The 15,823-nt window shown below is 46.4% G+C and overlaps 1 protein-coding gene across 1 annotated transcript in view; it reads left to right on the top strand.

Annotated features, from left to right (window-relative positions):
* ABCC4 (ATP binding cassette subfamily C member 4 (PEL blood group)) overlaps positions 1–15,823 on the top strand; it is a 1,754,849-nt gene that overhangs the window by 455,560 nt on the left and 1,283,466 nt on the right. The window contains exon 5 of the mRNA XM_078657605.1: positions 3,661–3,750. Coding sequence (XP_078513731.1) covers positions 3,661–3,750 — 90 coding nt within the window. The remainder of the gene's footprint in view (positions 1–3,660; positions 3,751–15,823) is intronic.

Raw genomic sequence — 15,823 nt, 5'->3', positions numbered from 1 at the left:
TGAGGAGGCTCAGAATTGGAAGTCATGGTGATGCCCAAAGAGTGACAATTACAACCAAACTGCAGTTTCGAAACACGTGACAGAGCATAACGCTCACCGAACTCTGAAGATTGTGTGCTAATCACTGCAAAACCTTGGTATGGCACTATTACAGAGGTGTGCCTATCACCATACCACGAGTAAGGCACAATGAAAAGGGTTGTGTCTGTCACCAAATACGAATCAACAATGCACTAGAGCAATAAGTACCTTGGCAGTGTTGAGTGTCGGATTCCACCGGTCCTATGAAAGACTGCCAGCGCTGCTCCGTTGAACAACGATTGGCAAAAGAAAACAAAGCAACAATGCAGTAACACTAGAATTTCACCCTTAAGGTTGCTCGACAACTTGAAGCAGCCTCCAAAATGACCGCTATAGGACGTGACAACACTCTCCAGGGAAAACACTAGAGCATCCATTCAGGATAGAAATGTATGCATGCCAAGATAGCCGCCAATGCGCAGCAACGTGCTCGATGAGGTAAGCACGAGTATCACCTCTTGCACATGCTGGATCGTGATTCAGCCTCTCGCTGATGCTCTGCAACACCAACAGCACGTCACATGCACCACCACCTGCTTTGGCCTGACGTCATCATTAGGTGATCGGAGCTGGGAGAGGAATATTGAAAAGTCTACTGATGTAGATCCGGCTATGGTAAACCCTCCAACGCAGATCTGCCTTGGGGACTTCCACGATACCCACAATTCTGGTCAACAGACCTGCTAGAGAAACCAGCTGGGCTCGTTACAGCTTAGCGGATGCGGTAAATCGATTGCAGAGCGAAGGAGTAGACTGGGATGAGCTTTTCTGTTGTGGGTTCAGAAACCGGTATGATGACACTGCAGCTCGTCACCAGTAATAATTTCAAGACTCCTGAGTAAGTTGGCTGACTCTTTATTGTAGTTAGATTAGGTACAAGTCATCATACCCTCGGAGCAGCACCCTACTTAGCTGCTGTCCCACCAGGTCCCACCCGACACTCCATCTCAACATTCCACCCATGACATCCCCAACCTTCTGGTAATATAATAGGTGAGATAACCAGACACGTAGTAAGAGAGAGTATGATAGGCAGAACAGAACATATTAATATATCATAATGAGCAGCAATCAATTGCTTTTTCAGTGTGCAAGCAGGGGAGTGATGTGGGTACAGTAGGCACAGCAGGGTGACAGTCATGAGGTGTCAAGCTCCAAATCTTTAACCAAAAACGTGATGGAAAAGGGATAGCTCAATCTATGGTTGTGGGCGTGGCTTTTATCAGACAGGTGAGAAGTAACCTGGCAATGAGTTGTGCTGAAAATTGACTGGACCATATCCAAGCGAGGCTTCTTTGAGGGCAACCAATGATTGATAGCTGATAGGATACCATGGAATAAGGTCTCTGTATGACTGTGTTCCAGTAAATTAGGAGTAGCAAAAACTCCTACTCATAGGACTGTCAGAATAGGCTTATCTTCAGTTCTAGGTGGACAATAGGAAAGCCCAATACCAGTCTCAGGTGTCTAGGAAAGACATACTATAATGAAAAATCCGAAAGTGGGACTGGCCCTCGACTCTGACGCTTGGTCTCTCATCAAGGCTGCAACATGAATGCCTTAAATCACTCTGTACGTTTCTTGGTCTTTGAACTCTTAAAAATCAGTTATTAAATACCCTAACCAAGGTAGACAATGCAGTTAATCCCATAGCTAATCAAAGTTGAGACCACTCTACCAATGTGCTAGCTGCAGGCCCAACTGAAGGGACTACTGTCCATTAACACCACTACTCAACCTACAGTAAAATCACCTATAAAACACAACACAGACACAAACACAACAAAGACAGTGTGTGGTCCATCAAGGATTCAAGAGATCGTCTACAACTGCACAGCTGACTAGAGTTTGACAGAGGGCCAGAAAACCTGCCCCTCCACTGCGGGTGGCCCTTCAAAAGCACCCCAAACTTTCACCAGTTCCACTCTAATTTGGATGGCATTTCACAAGATCCACTCCCTACTGACCCATCTGCGGGGAGAACTTAGCATTCACCCACCACCATATATACTCATTGGACCAGTGCATCTCCTGGGCAAACCATAATTGTAGATAAGCTCTGAACCGAAATGTGGGCAAGTATTTGGCGGGCGTTCCCTACACAAAAATTGCATAGCATACCTTAGCATAACACTCCCTGATTGATTTCCATTATTTACTTATGTGTAGGTAAAAGTAGTTTTCTGTTAATTGTTGCTATTCTTTGTTGCCTTTGCATGAAGATATTTATTGTTCCCACTAGTATGAAATCCTTTATCTAGGTCAGTTGTAGATCTGACCTTATTTCTCTTACAGTTTCAGTGAGTCCTTACCATCAGCCCATACCATAAGGCATTTTCTTGGAGGTTTAATTCTCACTGGATGCATACAGGACTGCGTTGCAAGCTTTCTTTTTTGTGTTTTCTTTTTTTTTTACAGTAGAGTCTTTTTCAAGTTTATTATCTACAATAAATAAATAATAAACGTCCCAAAAAACTGTGTTCCCTGCTGTCTTTCATTGTGAACTCGTGTTGAATTCATTCTTATTATGGTGGCCCGAGAAAAAGTGTCTTCCATTAAGTTGTGTGGGGATCATTTTAAAACCAGATTGGACCAATCGTCAATTAAAGAGACAAAGATTGAAAATACATATAATTTAAAGGTATTGATGTGGCAATTGAATTAATGTGTTAATTTATAGATGATATGCATTTAGCTCTTTTAATAAACATCATGCTGTAGCTCTATTCGATGTGTAATCAATAATGATGTGCTATATATTTACTTTTGTTCATAGGTAATCACTCTCCCTGTATCTCTAAATGAAATATGTCCACGACAAATAAAATGTCTTTCTTAGCAACCTGTCGCAGAACGTTCAATTTCTATTCCAGATCAGTCGTGTTCATAAGAAATATAAATGGCTGTATTTTTTACAGTATGTGAGTTAACTTAAAGCTACCCACCAATAAATTACCCTTTCAACAATATTTTGACTTACAATTGTCCTTATGAGCCACAATAAATTAAACATTTTAAGGCCTTGTTAAAATGCGTTATACCATCTGTACAAAAGAGGCAGGCTAACCTTGCAACGTTTGTGCAATGTATCACACCTTACCTCTTTGACTGTACAAGACGCACTTCGAGCAAGAGAACCCGCCTGCTGTCCGCCACAGCTCAGCCGATGGCACTGTCTTTAAGTACTGTGTTATGCCACATTTGCACATTGCTTTCAGCATCTTTGTCAAGCTGGTCCTCCTTGGTGACTTTGTCTATTGCTTTTAATTATTTAAAGAATCAGTCTCACCCTCTTGAGTCACTTTTTATGTCCTGTGCTGCACTACTTCTGAGGCCTCTGTTCATTGGTAAACTTTTAATTGCACTAGAAGCAGCACGACCTACTAGAACTAGGGCCATAGGCACTTGTGATATCTATTTTTGATTTTTATCTGCATGCTGATCACTCTTCTTTTATCTTTTGTAAAGCTTTTTTTTTAACCATACAATAAATATATATAATGTAATGTAATGCTTTATACAAAATAAAAAACAACGGATAAATAAATGGTTTATATATAAATGTCTTTGTCATTTCAGGCTCTTCGGCTAAGTAATACTGCTATGGGGAAAACGACAACTGGCCAAATAGTAAATCTTTTATCAAATGACGTAAATAAATTTGATCAGGTAAGGAAATAGCTTTCCCCATTCATATTTTTTTTTTTTTAAGTGTTTATTCATGCTGCATTGAATGGGCATTCGGCAAAGTGCTGGGTGCTGGAGATGTCTTATTACTTACCGGTAATCCTCATTACCCCGATTAGGGTCCTCCCCGTCCCAGTCCTAACAACGTGAGGCAGTCCTGCCTCCACCCAGCCAATCACAACGCCAGTATTTCTTTAGTACATAAGCCCCGCCCACCTACTGCCATGCCTATTATCAACAAGACGCCGACACAAACACAGCGGGAGGGTGGGAGGGAAGAGGACTGGAACGGGGAGGACCCTAATCGGGGTAATGAGGATTACCGGTAAGTAATAAGACATTACCCCCTCATGGGTCCTCCCCGTCCCAGTCCTAACAACGTGAGGAACTCACAAGCAGAGAACCAAGAAAGAAAACACGCAGGACACCAGGGATCCATGTAGAGTACAAAACTTTAAACAATAAAGCATCAACGAACAGCAGCGTACAAGACGCCAACAGAAATCGTCAGAAAAGGCAAGAAAAACATCAAGCCGAGAATGTCGCACAAAAGTGTGACGGGACTGCCAAAAGGCCGCCCCACAAAGCACAAGGATAGAGACCCCGCCGCATCAGCACAGGAAGCAGACACAGAACCCACAGGAGACAAACAGGGCAGGAGAAACCCGAGACTGTAGTGAACATTGGAGGCAAAACAGAAGAGCCCCGCGAACACCCAAAGAAGGGGAACAGGAGAAACCCCCACAGCAGGCAAAACAGGAAGCAACACCTCCAGCCACAAAAGGAAACACGAAGAAACAGGCAGAAAAGCCCGATCTAAGTGGCAAAACAACTCAAACCAGCAGAAACTGCAAAGAAGGAAACAAAACGAGCAAGGCACCCAACTCACCCAACCGACAAGTGGAAGAGAAGGCCAGCAAAAAAGCCACCGCAGTGGACAACCACAACAAGTCCGCCACAAACAAGGACATGAAAGGGGCAACCGCAGACCATGCAAAACAGCAGGCAAGGCCCAAAGAAGAAACGAGCACAGGAGAGCCCGGACAACGAAGCAAAAGCTCCGAAGAAGCCGACTCACCAAAGGGCAACAACCACTGAGGAAGCCCCAAGGCCCCGATAAGCACAAACCGCCGTCAACGAGCAGACAAAGCGGAAGGGGAAAATCCCAACAACAAACCCAAGCCGGAGAAACCAGCACAGAAACAGGAACCCCAGCACGGATTCCAACCAAGAGAAGAGCACCAGGAAACAAAAGAGCCCCAAAGTGCATCACAGCTCCAAAGAGCGGAAGGCCAACGTGACCAACACATTCCACAGGCCACCACAGAAGAACAGCCCAAAGACGCTAAAGACAGCCGCTCAAGAGACAGGCAGTCAGAAGCAAGCGCCAAAGACAGGGCAAAGACAGCTGCGGACCCAGAAGCAGAGCCAGAGGCAAGGGAGGCTGGCCAAACCCGACTCCCACCAGCAACAGCAGGAGCGGAAACCAAAAACAGCTAGGCCAACCCAACAACACCGACACCCCCAAACCTCCCCAGAACGCCCGGGAGGAGAAAAACGGGAGGGAAGGTATACAGAAAACCCGAAGGCCAAGGAAACGAGAGAGCAACCCCCGAGGACAGACCACCCCGGAACAAAAACCGGGGGATAAGAGCAACAGGAGGGGAAGCAAAAATGACCAGACCAAGAGACCCAAACCAAAGACAAAAGGACCTAGAACAGAGGAACAGACAGAGGAAATGCTACACGAAGCAGCAAGACATCCCAGCGCAGGGCCATACCAAGCACCAGCGCACAGTCCCAAGCACCCACGCAATGTCCCAACAAAAGGACATGTCCCGTCGAAACGAGCACCAGACAGCACCAAACAGAGGACGGCAGGAAGCGGCCCAAGCCACCAAAAGAAGGCACAACTAGAGTACAATTCCATTAAAGAAAACCAACCGCCATAACAGGGATGCCTCTCAAGACCCTCTGAAAGACAACAGAGAAGTCGCCGCCCAGACACAAGACAGGGAAGCCCGCAGGAACAGAGACACGTACCGGGACCCCCCAAGAAGGCCCAAACAACAACGAGCCCCCGGAGCGCCAGCCCGAACAACAGACAAGCCGGCCACCAAGGACCCCAACGGGGCCCCCAACCCAAGGACAGGCATTCAAGGACAACAAGAGGAGAGAGGGAAGCAGAAATGCACCCCCCACACCAGGTCGGGAGAGCAAAGCCACCAGACCAGGGGAGAGAGGAACCAGAGCCCCGTAACCAGTAAGAAAAAGGACCCAACGAGTCAACAGAAGAAACACCAAGGACACGAGGTGCACAAGAGCCCAAGGAACCACAGCCGAGGAGGCAACCACCATCCGCCGGACACAAAACCAACCCCGAGCCGGGGCAGGAGGGAGACCCAGTAGGACCCGCAGAAGATCCAACAGGACAGAGAACAGATCCGGATATATGGAACGCCTCACGAAATGCGTGACATCCTAGCGCATGGGGCCATGTCAACCCCCACCAGCAACGCACAACAGAAAGCATACGAGCCGCTGAAGCGAGCATTGAGAAACAGCCCCCAGCAAAGCGTCAAACCGGTCCCGAGGAACTGAAGCCCCCGAACAGGAACCAGACGAGGAACGGCCAGACCCAATACGACCCCAGAAACCGGAACCAGGCCAGCAAACCCCCACAGCAGGAGCCAGCGCCGTGGAAAAAACCAGAGGAGCATGAGAGAGACCGAAAGGAAACACCTGAAAACAGGAAACGGAACTCAACCACCGCAAACCTCCAAGCTGCCGGAGGGAGGGGAACGAGAAAAACAGGCGACTCCCAAACCCAGGGAAGCCAAAATCACCCACCAAGAAGAGGGGAAAACCGGGCTGCAAGGGGCACAACCGAAAGGGACACAGCCGCACCAACCGGACCAAAGCCCCGGGAGGCAGAACCGAACAGAAAGACCAACGGGAGCCAGGACCTGGAACAGAGAGAAAGAGGACCCCCGGCCCCACTCCGTCACCGAAACCAGCACCACAGAGCGTAGTGACAAAAAATAGGCTGACGCCAAAGAAGACGACAGAACGCATCACAGAGCCAACGGACAACGAAGCGACCGTGAAAACAACCCAAAAGGGGGACGGCCTGGAATGGAAACCGGCAACCAAGAATGATGACCAACAGGACTCACCATCCTCAAAGCAGACCGGACCAACGAGCCAGGAACAACGGAGCCGAGCCCCCAGATCGCAACAATGTCACCAAAGGAGATAGGTGACCCACAAGCAGGTCAACACCAGGAGCGGAACACATAACCTGAAGAGGAAGAGATGCAACCACCAGGCCACGGAGACTCCTCCTGGGCACAACATATCCGACTGACACTCAGGGACAGCAGCAGGCGCCGCAGAGGCAGGGAACCAAACGGAGTGCAAAAAATAAGAAAATTGGAGGATACCAGGTGACAAAGATCGCCAGGCGAAATCGTGTCCCCAGAAAGAGAGTAACACCCCGCATGGCAATGCCAAGCCACACCGCAGCCAGTACAGCCAACAGGACAGCACAAAATGGCCGGGAAAAAATGGGAATAAACCCCGCCGGAGCAAATGAATCAGGGAGAAAGACCCAGCATGAAAACGCCAGAAATCTCATGGACCATCCCCGAATGTATACCCCAACAGGGAAAAACGTCCACGATCCCACCAACAAGAGAAGATGGCATAGCCGCATGCACCAGCAGCGCAAAACAGTCCAAGAAAAACTGCAAAAGATGCTACGTGGACAAAAGAGGAAGAGGAGGAAGCCATAGGAGACAAAAGAGAAATAACCTTCGGAATTGCAGGAAACTGGGAATCAAAGACCGCCAGGCGATATCGCTTCCCCAGAATTCGCGGAATACCCTGCTTATCCACCTCCAGCCACTCTTTCGTGAGGATATCCTTCAGGACATCATGGAAGGGGAGGTCATCCACCACAGAGGAACTATACTGTGCGTAAAACCCATCTTCAGACAGGGATATAGGGTCAAACCCAAGCACCTCACGAACATGCACCAGCATGTCCGAAAAAACCTCGCCCTGGATGTACTTCCCCTTAGGGGAATTGTCCAGTACTACCTCATCATCCTTAGCCCGCTTAGCCGCAGGCCCCAGCAGCGCAGACCGGACCGCAGAATCAATCAAGACCCGTAAATCAGCCCTAGAAATCTGCAAGACGTCGTCCTCCTGTAGATCCTGAACATTATGCTGTTTGGAAACAGCCGTAGCCGGCACAGGAGAAGAAGCCCCCTCACTCATGGTGAAAAAACCCAGTAGCAACCAAACAGGAAATCACCACAACAAAAGGAAGTGCCCCGCAACCTCCAATAAAAACTGCCCCAATCAACCAATCACGCAAAGGTGTGTTTGAAGTGAAACAAAAAGAGGGCAGCCCTGACGTCTCCACCCACAGCCACAGGTCAAAAGAGAATGGCCGCGGGGGCCGGACGCTGCAATAGTGCAGCAGCGCCGGAACGATCCGAGGCCAGGACACCACCAAAACTCCCCGCCCCAGCCCAGCACATGAGCGGGGAGCGTACCTGACCCCAGAACAGGAGCTCTGCCGACCGGAAAACCGGAGCGGCCGAGCCGAGCATTTACAAGAAATACAACAGAGAAAACACAAGAAAAAACTCACGGAACCGCCACCAAAGGAAACAGGATCCAGGGACCGGAACCGGGAGTACCAGCGTTCCGACAGCCGTCGGAGCAGAAAAAAAACAGGCATGGCGGTAGGTGGGCGGGGCTTATGTACTAAAGAAATACTGGCGTTGTGATTGGCTGGCTGGAGGCAGGACTGCCTCACGTTGTTAGGACTGGGACGGGGAGGACCCATGAGGGGGTAATGTAGTGCAGACCAGGCCACGTTTTTCCACTTGGCCTGGAGCTGCCCTCCAATAGCAGCATACTGGGAGGAGATTTTTCAAACCATCAGCGAAATACTCACAATACAAATAACACCTGGTGCAAAGATGGGCCTACTGGGAAATGTAAAGGACACGCTGGTGGGAGTGCGTAGATTATTGGCCATGCTGTTATTACTGGCAAAGCCAGAATTGCCATGAAATGAGGCAGGCCACACGAGACTGGATTGTTGACATTACGTTCTGCCAGGAACAACTCACTGCTTTTTGGGAGTTGATGCCAACGGCCTCTCGTCCAAAAGATATTTGGGGCCCATTTCTAACCTGGCTGAAAGCTAAGCCTCACAGTACATCACAACCTGGTATAGAGTAGGCTGCAGAAATAGAATATCTTGTAATATATGTGTAACTGAAGTGGTCACCCAGCAAAGGAAGGCTGGCGTGCAAACATTCACATAATAGATCTGTGATAAGAACAGGTGGATACAAGTGTTAGTAATGTTATTTGTATATTCGTATTTGCTTGATTACTTTGATATATATGTCTTAATACTTTCGACTGGCATTACCGTGTAGGCTGCCAGTTTTTGTAACCAAGCCATTAGTGCAATTGTTGGTTTTAATTTATATGAATGTCAAAATGCAAAATATTTCGAGTCCCAATAAAAAATAAAAAAAATATAAAAGTGTCGATTCATACATTAAATTTATGTTTTTAGAGAAATCTTTTATTAGTGACTCACAGCTTTAGTTTTTGCTAAGTTATGGGTATAATAAAGGTCAAACATGTCATCGGAGGATGAAGGGAAAATTCGGCTTGTACATTAAATGGGGAAATAACAACGTCTTCAAAGGCTATCCGAGGAGTAGGTGCTTCTAGTAAAGAGTTCCAAAGAGAGTCACCAGGATGAGAAAAAGAACCCCATCCTCTGATGAACTTGCAAAAGCAAGGAACTGAGAGGGAGAGTGATCCACCAGAGCCACAGGGCGTCTTTGAAAGTATTTGTGGAAACCAGAGCAAAGGAAGGATGGAGCTTATGATTTGTTTGAAGAAATCACGTTGGATGATACCAAGGAGTTCGAATTTGATTAATTTGCAAATGGCGAGCTTGGCCAAAGAAAGTAGTGCGATATAATGTCTTCCCTCTGAGGAGCAGCCAGGTGAAACCATTTGTTGAATAAAACAGATGTCAAGAGCAGTCAGGCTAAGTGGATCATTCCTCACTGCCTTTGTTCTTGTTTGTACAGTCTGACTTCCTCCTAGATCACCGTCAGCCTGTCCATGCCAGCACATCCCAATGTGCATGTACGCACCACCTTCAGGGTCCCAGTGCTGTTCTTCATAGAGTGGAAATTGGACTCGCTTACACAGTGCTGAAGACTTCTACAAAGGGCAGATTGGTCTTTCTTTTTGCTTCCACACACCTAGGGCCCTGAGTTGAGCACAGCTGAGAGTTAAAAAAAATGTGATTATTGCGGTGCAAATTTTCCAGAGGCTGAGTTGAGTTGAGGTCCAAATAAAGACTGCAAATTATCAAGTCTCCTGGGCCACAAATAAGTTACAAAGCAAAAAAAGGAATGTTTTGAGCTCCATTCTAAATTTGCAGAGGCAGACTGCCTTCTCCCTTGGGGGGAGGGGGCGGCACAGTGAAGACAGGGGCTACTGGACTTCAAGCGCGGCATCTGAGGTCCTTTGCCACTTTTGTAATGGGGTCAGACTTACTCTCTACAAACTGAGACACGTACAGCCCTGTCACCATTTGCCTCTCAGGGTAACGAGGGGGAGCATTTAGAGACTTCTCAGAGAGGTAGTCCATGGTGCACGAGCTCAGAACTCAAGAATCAACCTACAGGCATAATAATTTCAATATCCACTGCTTGTCTTTTAAGGAAATAAAAACTTTTAATCACACAATAGTACACAGTCCAACTTGTGCTTCACCTGCTGTGTTCCTTTTCTAATTCCACCTTGGGTGAACCATTGATGGCTTGCCCTCTGCCCAGTAGTGAGGGCAGAAGCATGAATCAAGCTCAGATACAGCCTAAAATATCACTACAATTAAAATAGGAAGACAATTCACATTTTCGTTACTGTGTTGGGGTACTCGGAGAAATGATAGTTTTTTGCATTTCCCTGAGAGTAGATCCGGCAGCCTTGTATCCCTTCACACAGGCACGGACCCATGGTGAGTGAGGACACTATCAGGGAGGACTGATGAGTTGGCCAGAAGTGGCCCACGTCTCTGTATGTGTAGATGTCCAGGTCAACTCTGCGGTGCAATGGACCTTGCCATACAGTGCAGGTGTGTGCCAGTCTGGCCGCTGCTGGCGCGGACAACTCTGGCAGTTTCAAGTGCCACAGAGGAATATACATAAAAGTACACTGATGAAAGTAGTGCAGAAAACAAGCAAGAAACCTAACCAGACTGAGAGAATCCACACTATCACTAAACAGTGAGACTAACACAAATGGGAACCCAGGCTGCAAATTGCTATGCAACTAGAACTGGGGAGTAATCAGGAAGAGTAATAGAAATCTTACAGGGAAAGTGGATAACAGGAAATCTATAGGGAACACTGAGTGTGTATGGTTTCCATTGAACAGGAATTTAAAGAAACAATTGATACTCAGAAAAGAAGTTGAAGTGAAAACGCAGGCATTGCTGCGAGATGCACAAGGCATCCTGCTGTACTGGTTCAAAAATAGGGATGAAGGGAACGGTATTACTGAACAAAGAATTTCGAGCATCTGATGAAGCCCCAACCGAAACGTTGAGAGTAAAAGTTCCGGAAAGGCAGTAGATGGTCAATAGCCTACAAAACATGCACAATTGACGACTGTAATCTTGAAATTTCATTATGCTCAGGACTAAACACTACAATGAACCACTGGACCAGAAGCGAGAAAGCACCATCACTATATCTGAATTGTATCAGGACTGGTCTTTATTCAGTGGAATGTGAATCCAAAGATTATACTTTGAGAAATTGCTTTTAAGTCACTGGCTCTTACAGCACACACTTCTATCCAGGCAATTGAAGTCACATATATCCTCCATCCAGAGGCTGAAACTTCCTCATGCTGTAGTAGTTCTTGTTGGATGTTGCATCAGGCTGAGTCCGGAAGACTTTAGTAGTGCAGCTTCATCAACACATGTCAAGGGAGGTGTTGTAGATGCTTATATTGGTAAAACGACAAGATACGTAAAGAGAACATTCAAGTGTTATTGGTAATAGTAACTCAATGTAAAGTGTTTGGAAGATGTAGATCACGGCTGCATGGTCAAGGGGCCTGGAAAGGTGAAAAGATTATACTGATTTCTAGTGTTCTGGAGATCTCTACAGTATTGTTTCCACATCTAGGTCTTTCAGTACACCAGCAAATTGTACTAAGAGTAAAATCATTCACTCACCAATAGTTAGGCTGCAAACAAGTTTGGCAATTTGTACCAGCATGCTTCACTGAAGAACTCACGAAGAACAAAAGTCTGCAGCTAAGAAAAGGAAAGATTAGATGAAAGTAAAGTTATCAAGCTAAGAAAGTGAAATATGGAAAGAAATGATCACTTGCCAAGTTTTCTTTTCACTGTAAGAATTGCGACTTTACAAATAATGTAACACATTAGCCAGAATTACACAGAGGGGGCTACTGAGTCATGTTTCATTTCAGACCCACAGCTTGAGTCTACTGGTAATTGCCAGTCCTGTTTTCAGTGCTGCAAAATGGTTGTTTTTTACTTTTTGTATAAAATGGGTCTAATGGCTATGCTCTAGAGGGAAATGTTGCTGTCAGTAACATGCTGTTTAATGAACAATTAAGACGGCACTGATCTTTAAATGTTATGCAGCTAACAGGTTTGACACTCAGGCCCTTCTGTGCTTGGCTAAATAGCTTAAGAAGAGGGAAACGTGTGTCAGGGCCTCCCAGCACCACACCCTCCTCCCAGGACCTATTTAAAGGAGGCCGAAGTGCAGTCCATTGAACAGGTCCTTTGTGACAGCTCCCCCCTTGCTGCTTTGCTGCTTCTTTGGTTGCTGGGATGCATGCATGTGCTTCTCTTTGTTTGACTCGTTGTTTATTTTGTCCAACGTGTTTAGTGTTGTGCTACTTTTGTTTCACCTGTTGTAATCTCTGTTGTTTTTTTATCCGCTCACCCTCCTGCTGCTTTTCTCTCCCGCTTAGTGATGTCGCCGGCCCTTACTAGCACCTCCCAGCACTCCTCCCCCCTCCCAGGACCTACTTAATGGATGCCTGAGGGTGGACATGTGCAGTGGGTGTTCCAAAGGCAAACCCATCTGTGCCCTTTCACGCCCCTATCGCGCCCAGAGCTAGGGACCCTGACACTACTCACAGATACAGTGCCAATGAGCTCCGAGCCCTGGACCTCAAACTCCGCAACAAGAACTGCTACCGCACCTCTCCATGATCAATTATAGGACCTTTTTCCTGCCGGCACTGCGTCTTCTCTGCAACATCGGAGCAACTGCATGCACAACCGCCACCACTGCGCTGACCACAACCATCGTCGCCCTCCTCGGCATTGACTCCAAACACTACATCTCCCTCGGAGACCTCAACTTTCACCTCGGCAACCTTAAAACACCAACAATGCCAACCTCCACGAAAGCATGAGCAACATCTGCCTTACCCAACTAGTTATTGACCCCAAACACGTCGCAGGACTCACACCCAATCCCATCTTCTCGACCAGTGACAGAGTCAGGTACAGCCATGTTACTGAGATCACCTGGACATACAATGCCATTGTCCACTTCTCCATCACAGGTTCTCCTTGCACCGCTACCAAGCCGTCCAGCTCCTCACACCACATTTGGGACAAAGTGCCAGAAAGCCAGTGGACTGACACCCTCATCAACTCCCACCATGACACCACACCCTACCTAGAACAGGCTGTCAATAACTTCTTCGCCTAGATAACTGATTGCGCCGACAAAGTCGCCCCCGTCAAGCCCACCAAATTCAAGAGATCCTCCAAACAGGTCAGTTGGTATACCATGGAACTGAGAACCAGTAAACGCAACTGCAAGCTGCTTGACAGGAAATTTCGCACCTGCAAGGAACCCACAGATAGGTAGTCTGTTTGTTTTTTATGCAACAATACAGTTGAAATAGATTTGCTATTGGAGAACTGCTACAGAATGTGCATTGACCAAATGCTCATATGATGCTGCAAGGCCATGTTAATGGTAGAATGTGCTCCATAAAATTACCTATAACATAACACGTTCAACCCTAGGAAAATAGACTGCAAAAGCATCGCAACTAGACCTGTTTGCTACTGCTGAGTTAGAACAATTCTGGGAAATTGCTGAGATATTGCTTTTGGGTACTCCTGAATAAAGGTGGGTACTCTGCTGTATATTTCTACTTTGCATACTATACCTCTGCTGTTCTTGAATATTTTCCAGTTTCTATTGGGCATTGAAATTAAAGTGTGGACATATTGACCCCTTTTGCTTTTATGTCTATTCCCACACTGTGATTCTATTTCAGTATCCTCTTTTGACTTCTATTGAGGACTGACATATATGCTGCCTCAGCCGCCATCTGGGAGCCACCCTTCCAATCTCTATTGATCACAGTAATAATATAAATGTGATAGGCCAATTAATATGTACACCAGGACACCATTTTAAATTAGACTGGAGAGAAATATTAAGATTGCTCCGTGTGGTTTGTGTCTGCCAATTTGTTGGACCCTTCCACTGTATATGGGGTATACCCTGGAGCAATAGAAAAACACCCAGGTGGACTCACTGCTAAATCAGTAGGGAGTATTGTATCAGTCTACCCAGGAGCAAGAGAGGAGCAACTCATTAGAGAAACTGGTAAACCAACGTGGGGTATTAAATTGAGTTTAACCAGGAGAAACAGAGGAGAAAGAAAGAAGCAAATCTTTGGAGGTACTATCAACCCCTCAAAGCAATAATGAATGCTGTTCATCAAATATGAAGTCGAAAGGGCTTCAAGGGTGTATAGAAGAGAGGAAGAGATGGGGGCTATGGCCCAATGTCCTCTCTGGCCTTAATCAGTGGCGGTTGGCACAAGTAAGCACGGTGGGGCCAGGCAGGGCAGGGCGCGGCAGGCGGGGAAGCCGACAGACAAATGAATAGCTATTATTTATTTATTTAACTATAACTATCCCGTCGTCGGTCGACTCCCCCCCCTTCCCCCCTTCCACTGTCCCACCGCGTTTACCTGTGCTGGCCGCCCCTGGCCCTGATATACTCAAACGGCAGAGATGTCACAGAGAGATACTCTTACCCTTTTGCCCTTTATCTGTAACCTCGAGTTCAGAAGAGCCAAATAGTGTAGTGAGAATGACTTTGTGGACTTAAGTTTGACTCCAGATAGGCACTGTGGGAAGTGGAGAAGGGTAGAAGCAAACGGTGGTCTTAAGCATTCAGAGCCCTCAAGAGACAGTGGCATGTAGCATGTGGGTTGGAAATATATGGTTATAGTGGCAAGGGGAAAGGTTTTACTCTGAAGGACAGTATTATTATGCAACCAACTGTGAAACAACTTAAGTACAGCCTACAATTGTTACTGACATAATAGTTTTTTTTTTATATATTAAACAAAATGTTATTTGTTTTTTATGCAAATAAACACATCTTATTGTCGAGCATCACATTTGTGGTACAATTATTGCCATATAACTAGTATAATAGTTGTGCAGTGGCTCCGGACATATTTCTCACCTCTACGTGTAATCAGCTTGGGCCTCTCATTTCCTTAAACTTAATAGCCTGTGCCAATCAGAGCAACCGTGTGGAGATTAATGACCTCTTCCCTGCTTAGCTTCTCTGTCAATGTGCACCATTTTCGAGTATTGTCAGGAAGCTTAAACCCCATTACATATATATTTTCTCAGCCATGCATTCACATCTTTACTCTATAAATTCAAAGAAAGGCCTCTTAGTTGAACCAGTGTCTCACTATTCTCTTTTTTTGCTAACAATATCAGCAAGGGAGCAGATTTATAGTGCCTTTTCCTCTTTTATGAGTCTGGGGTGTAGACCCAGTATAAAATAAGCTATTGAGCGTGTTATTGCACTATATGCTGATTCGTCTACAAGAAGTGGGTATCAGCGGACCCCCCCTGGAATGGATAAAATCCTTCCTCACAGACAGAATACAGCAAGTG

Source organism: Lissotriton helveticus, chromosome 8 (genome assembly GCF_964261635.1).
Source record: "Lissotriton helveticus chromosome 8, aLisHel1.1, whole genome shotgun sequence".
Taxonomy (NCBI): domain Eukaryota; kingdom Metazoa; phylum Chordata; class Amphibia; order Caudata; family Salamandridae; genus Lissotriton; species Lissotriton helveticus.
Note: the sequence above shows the minus strand (reverse complement) of the source record. Positions and strands in the feature narration are given on the sequence as shown.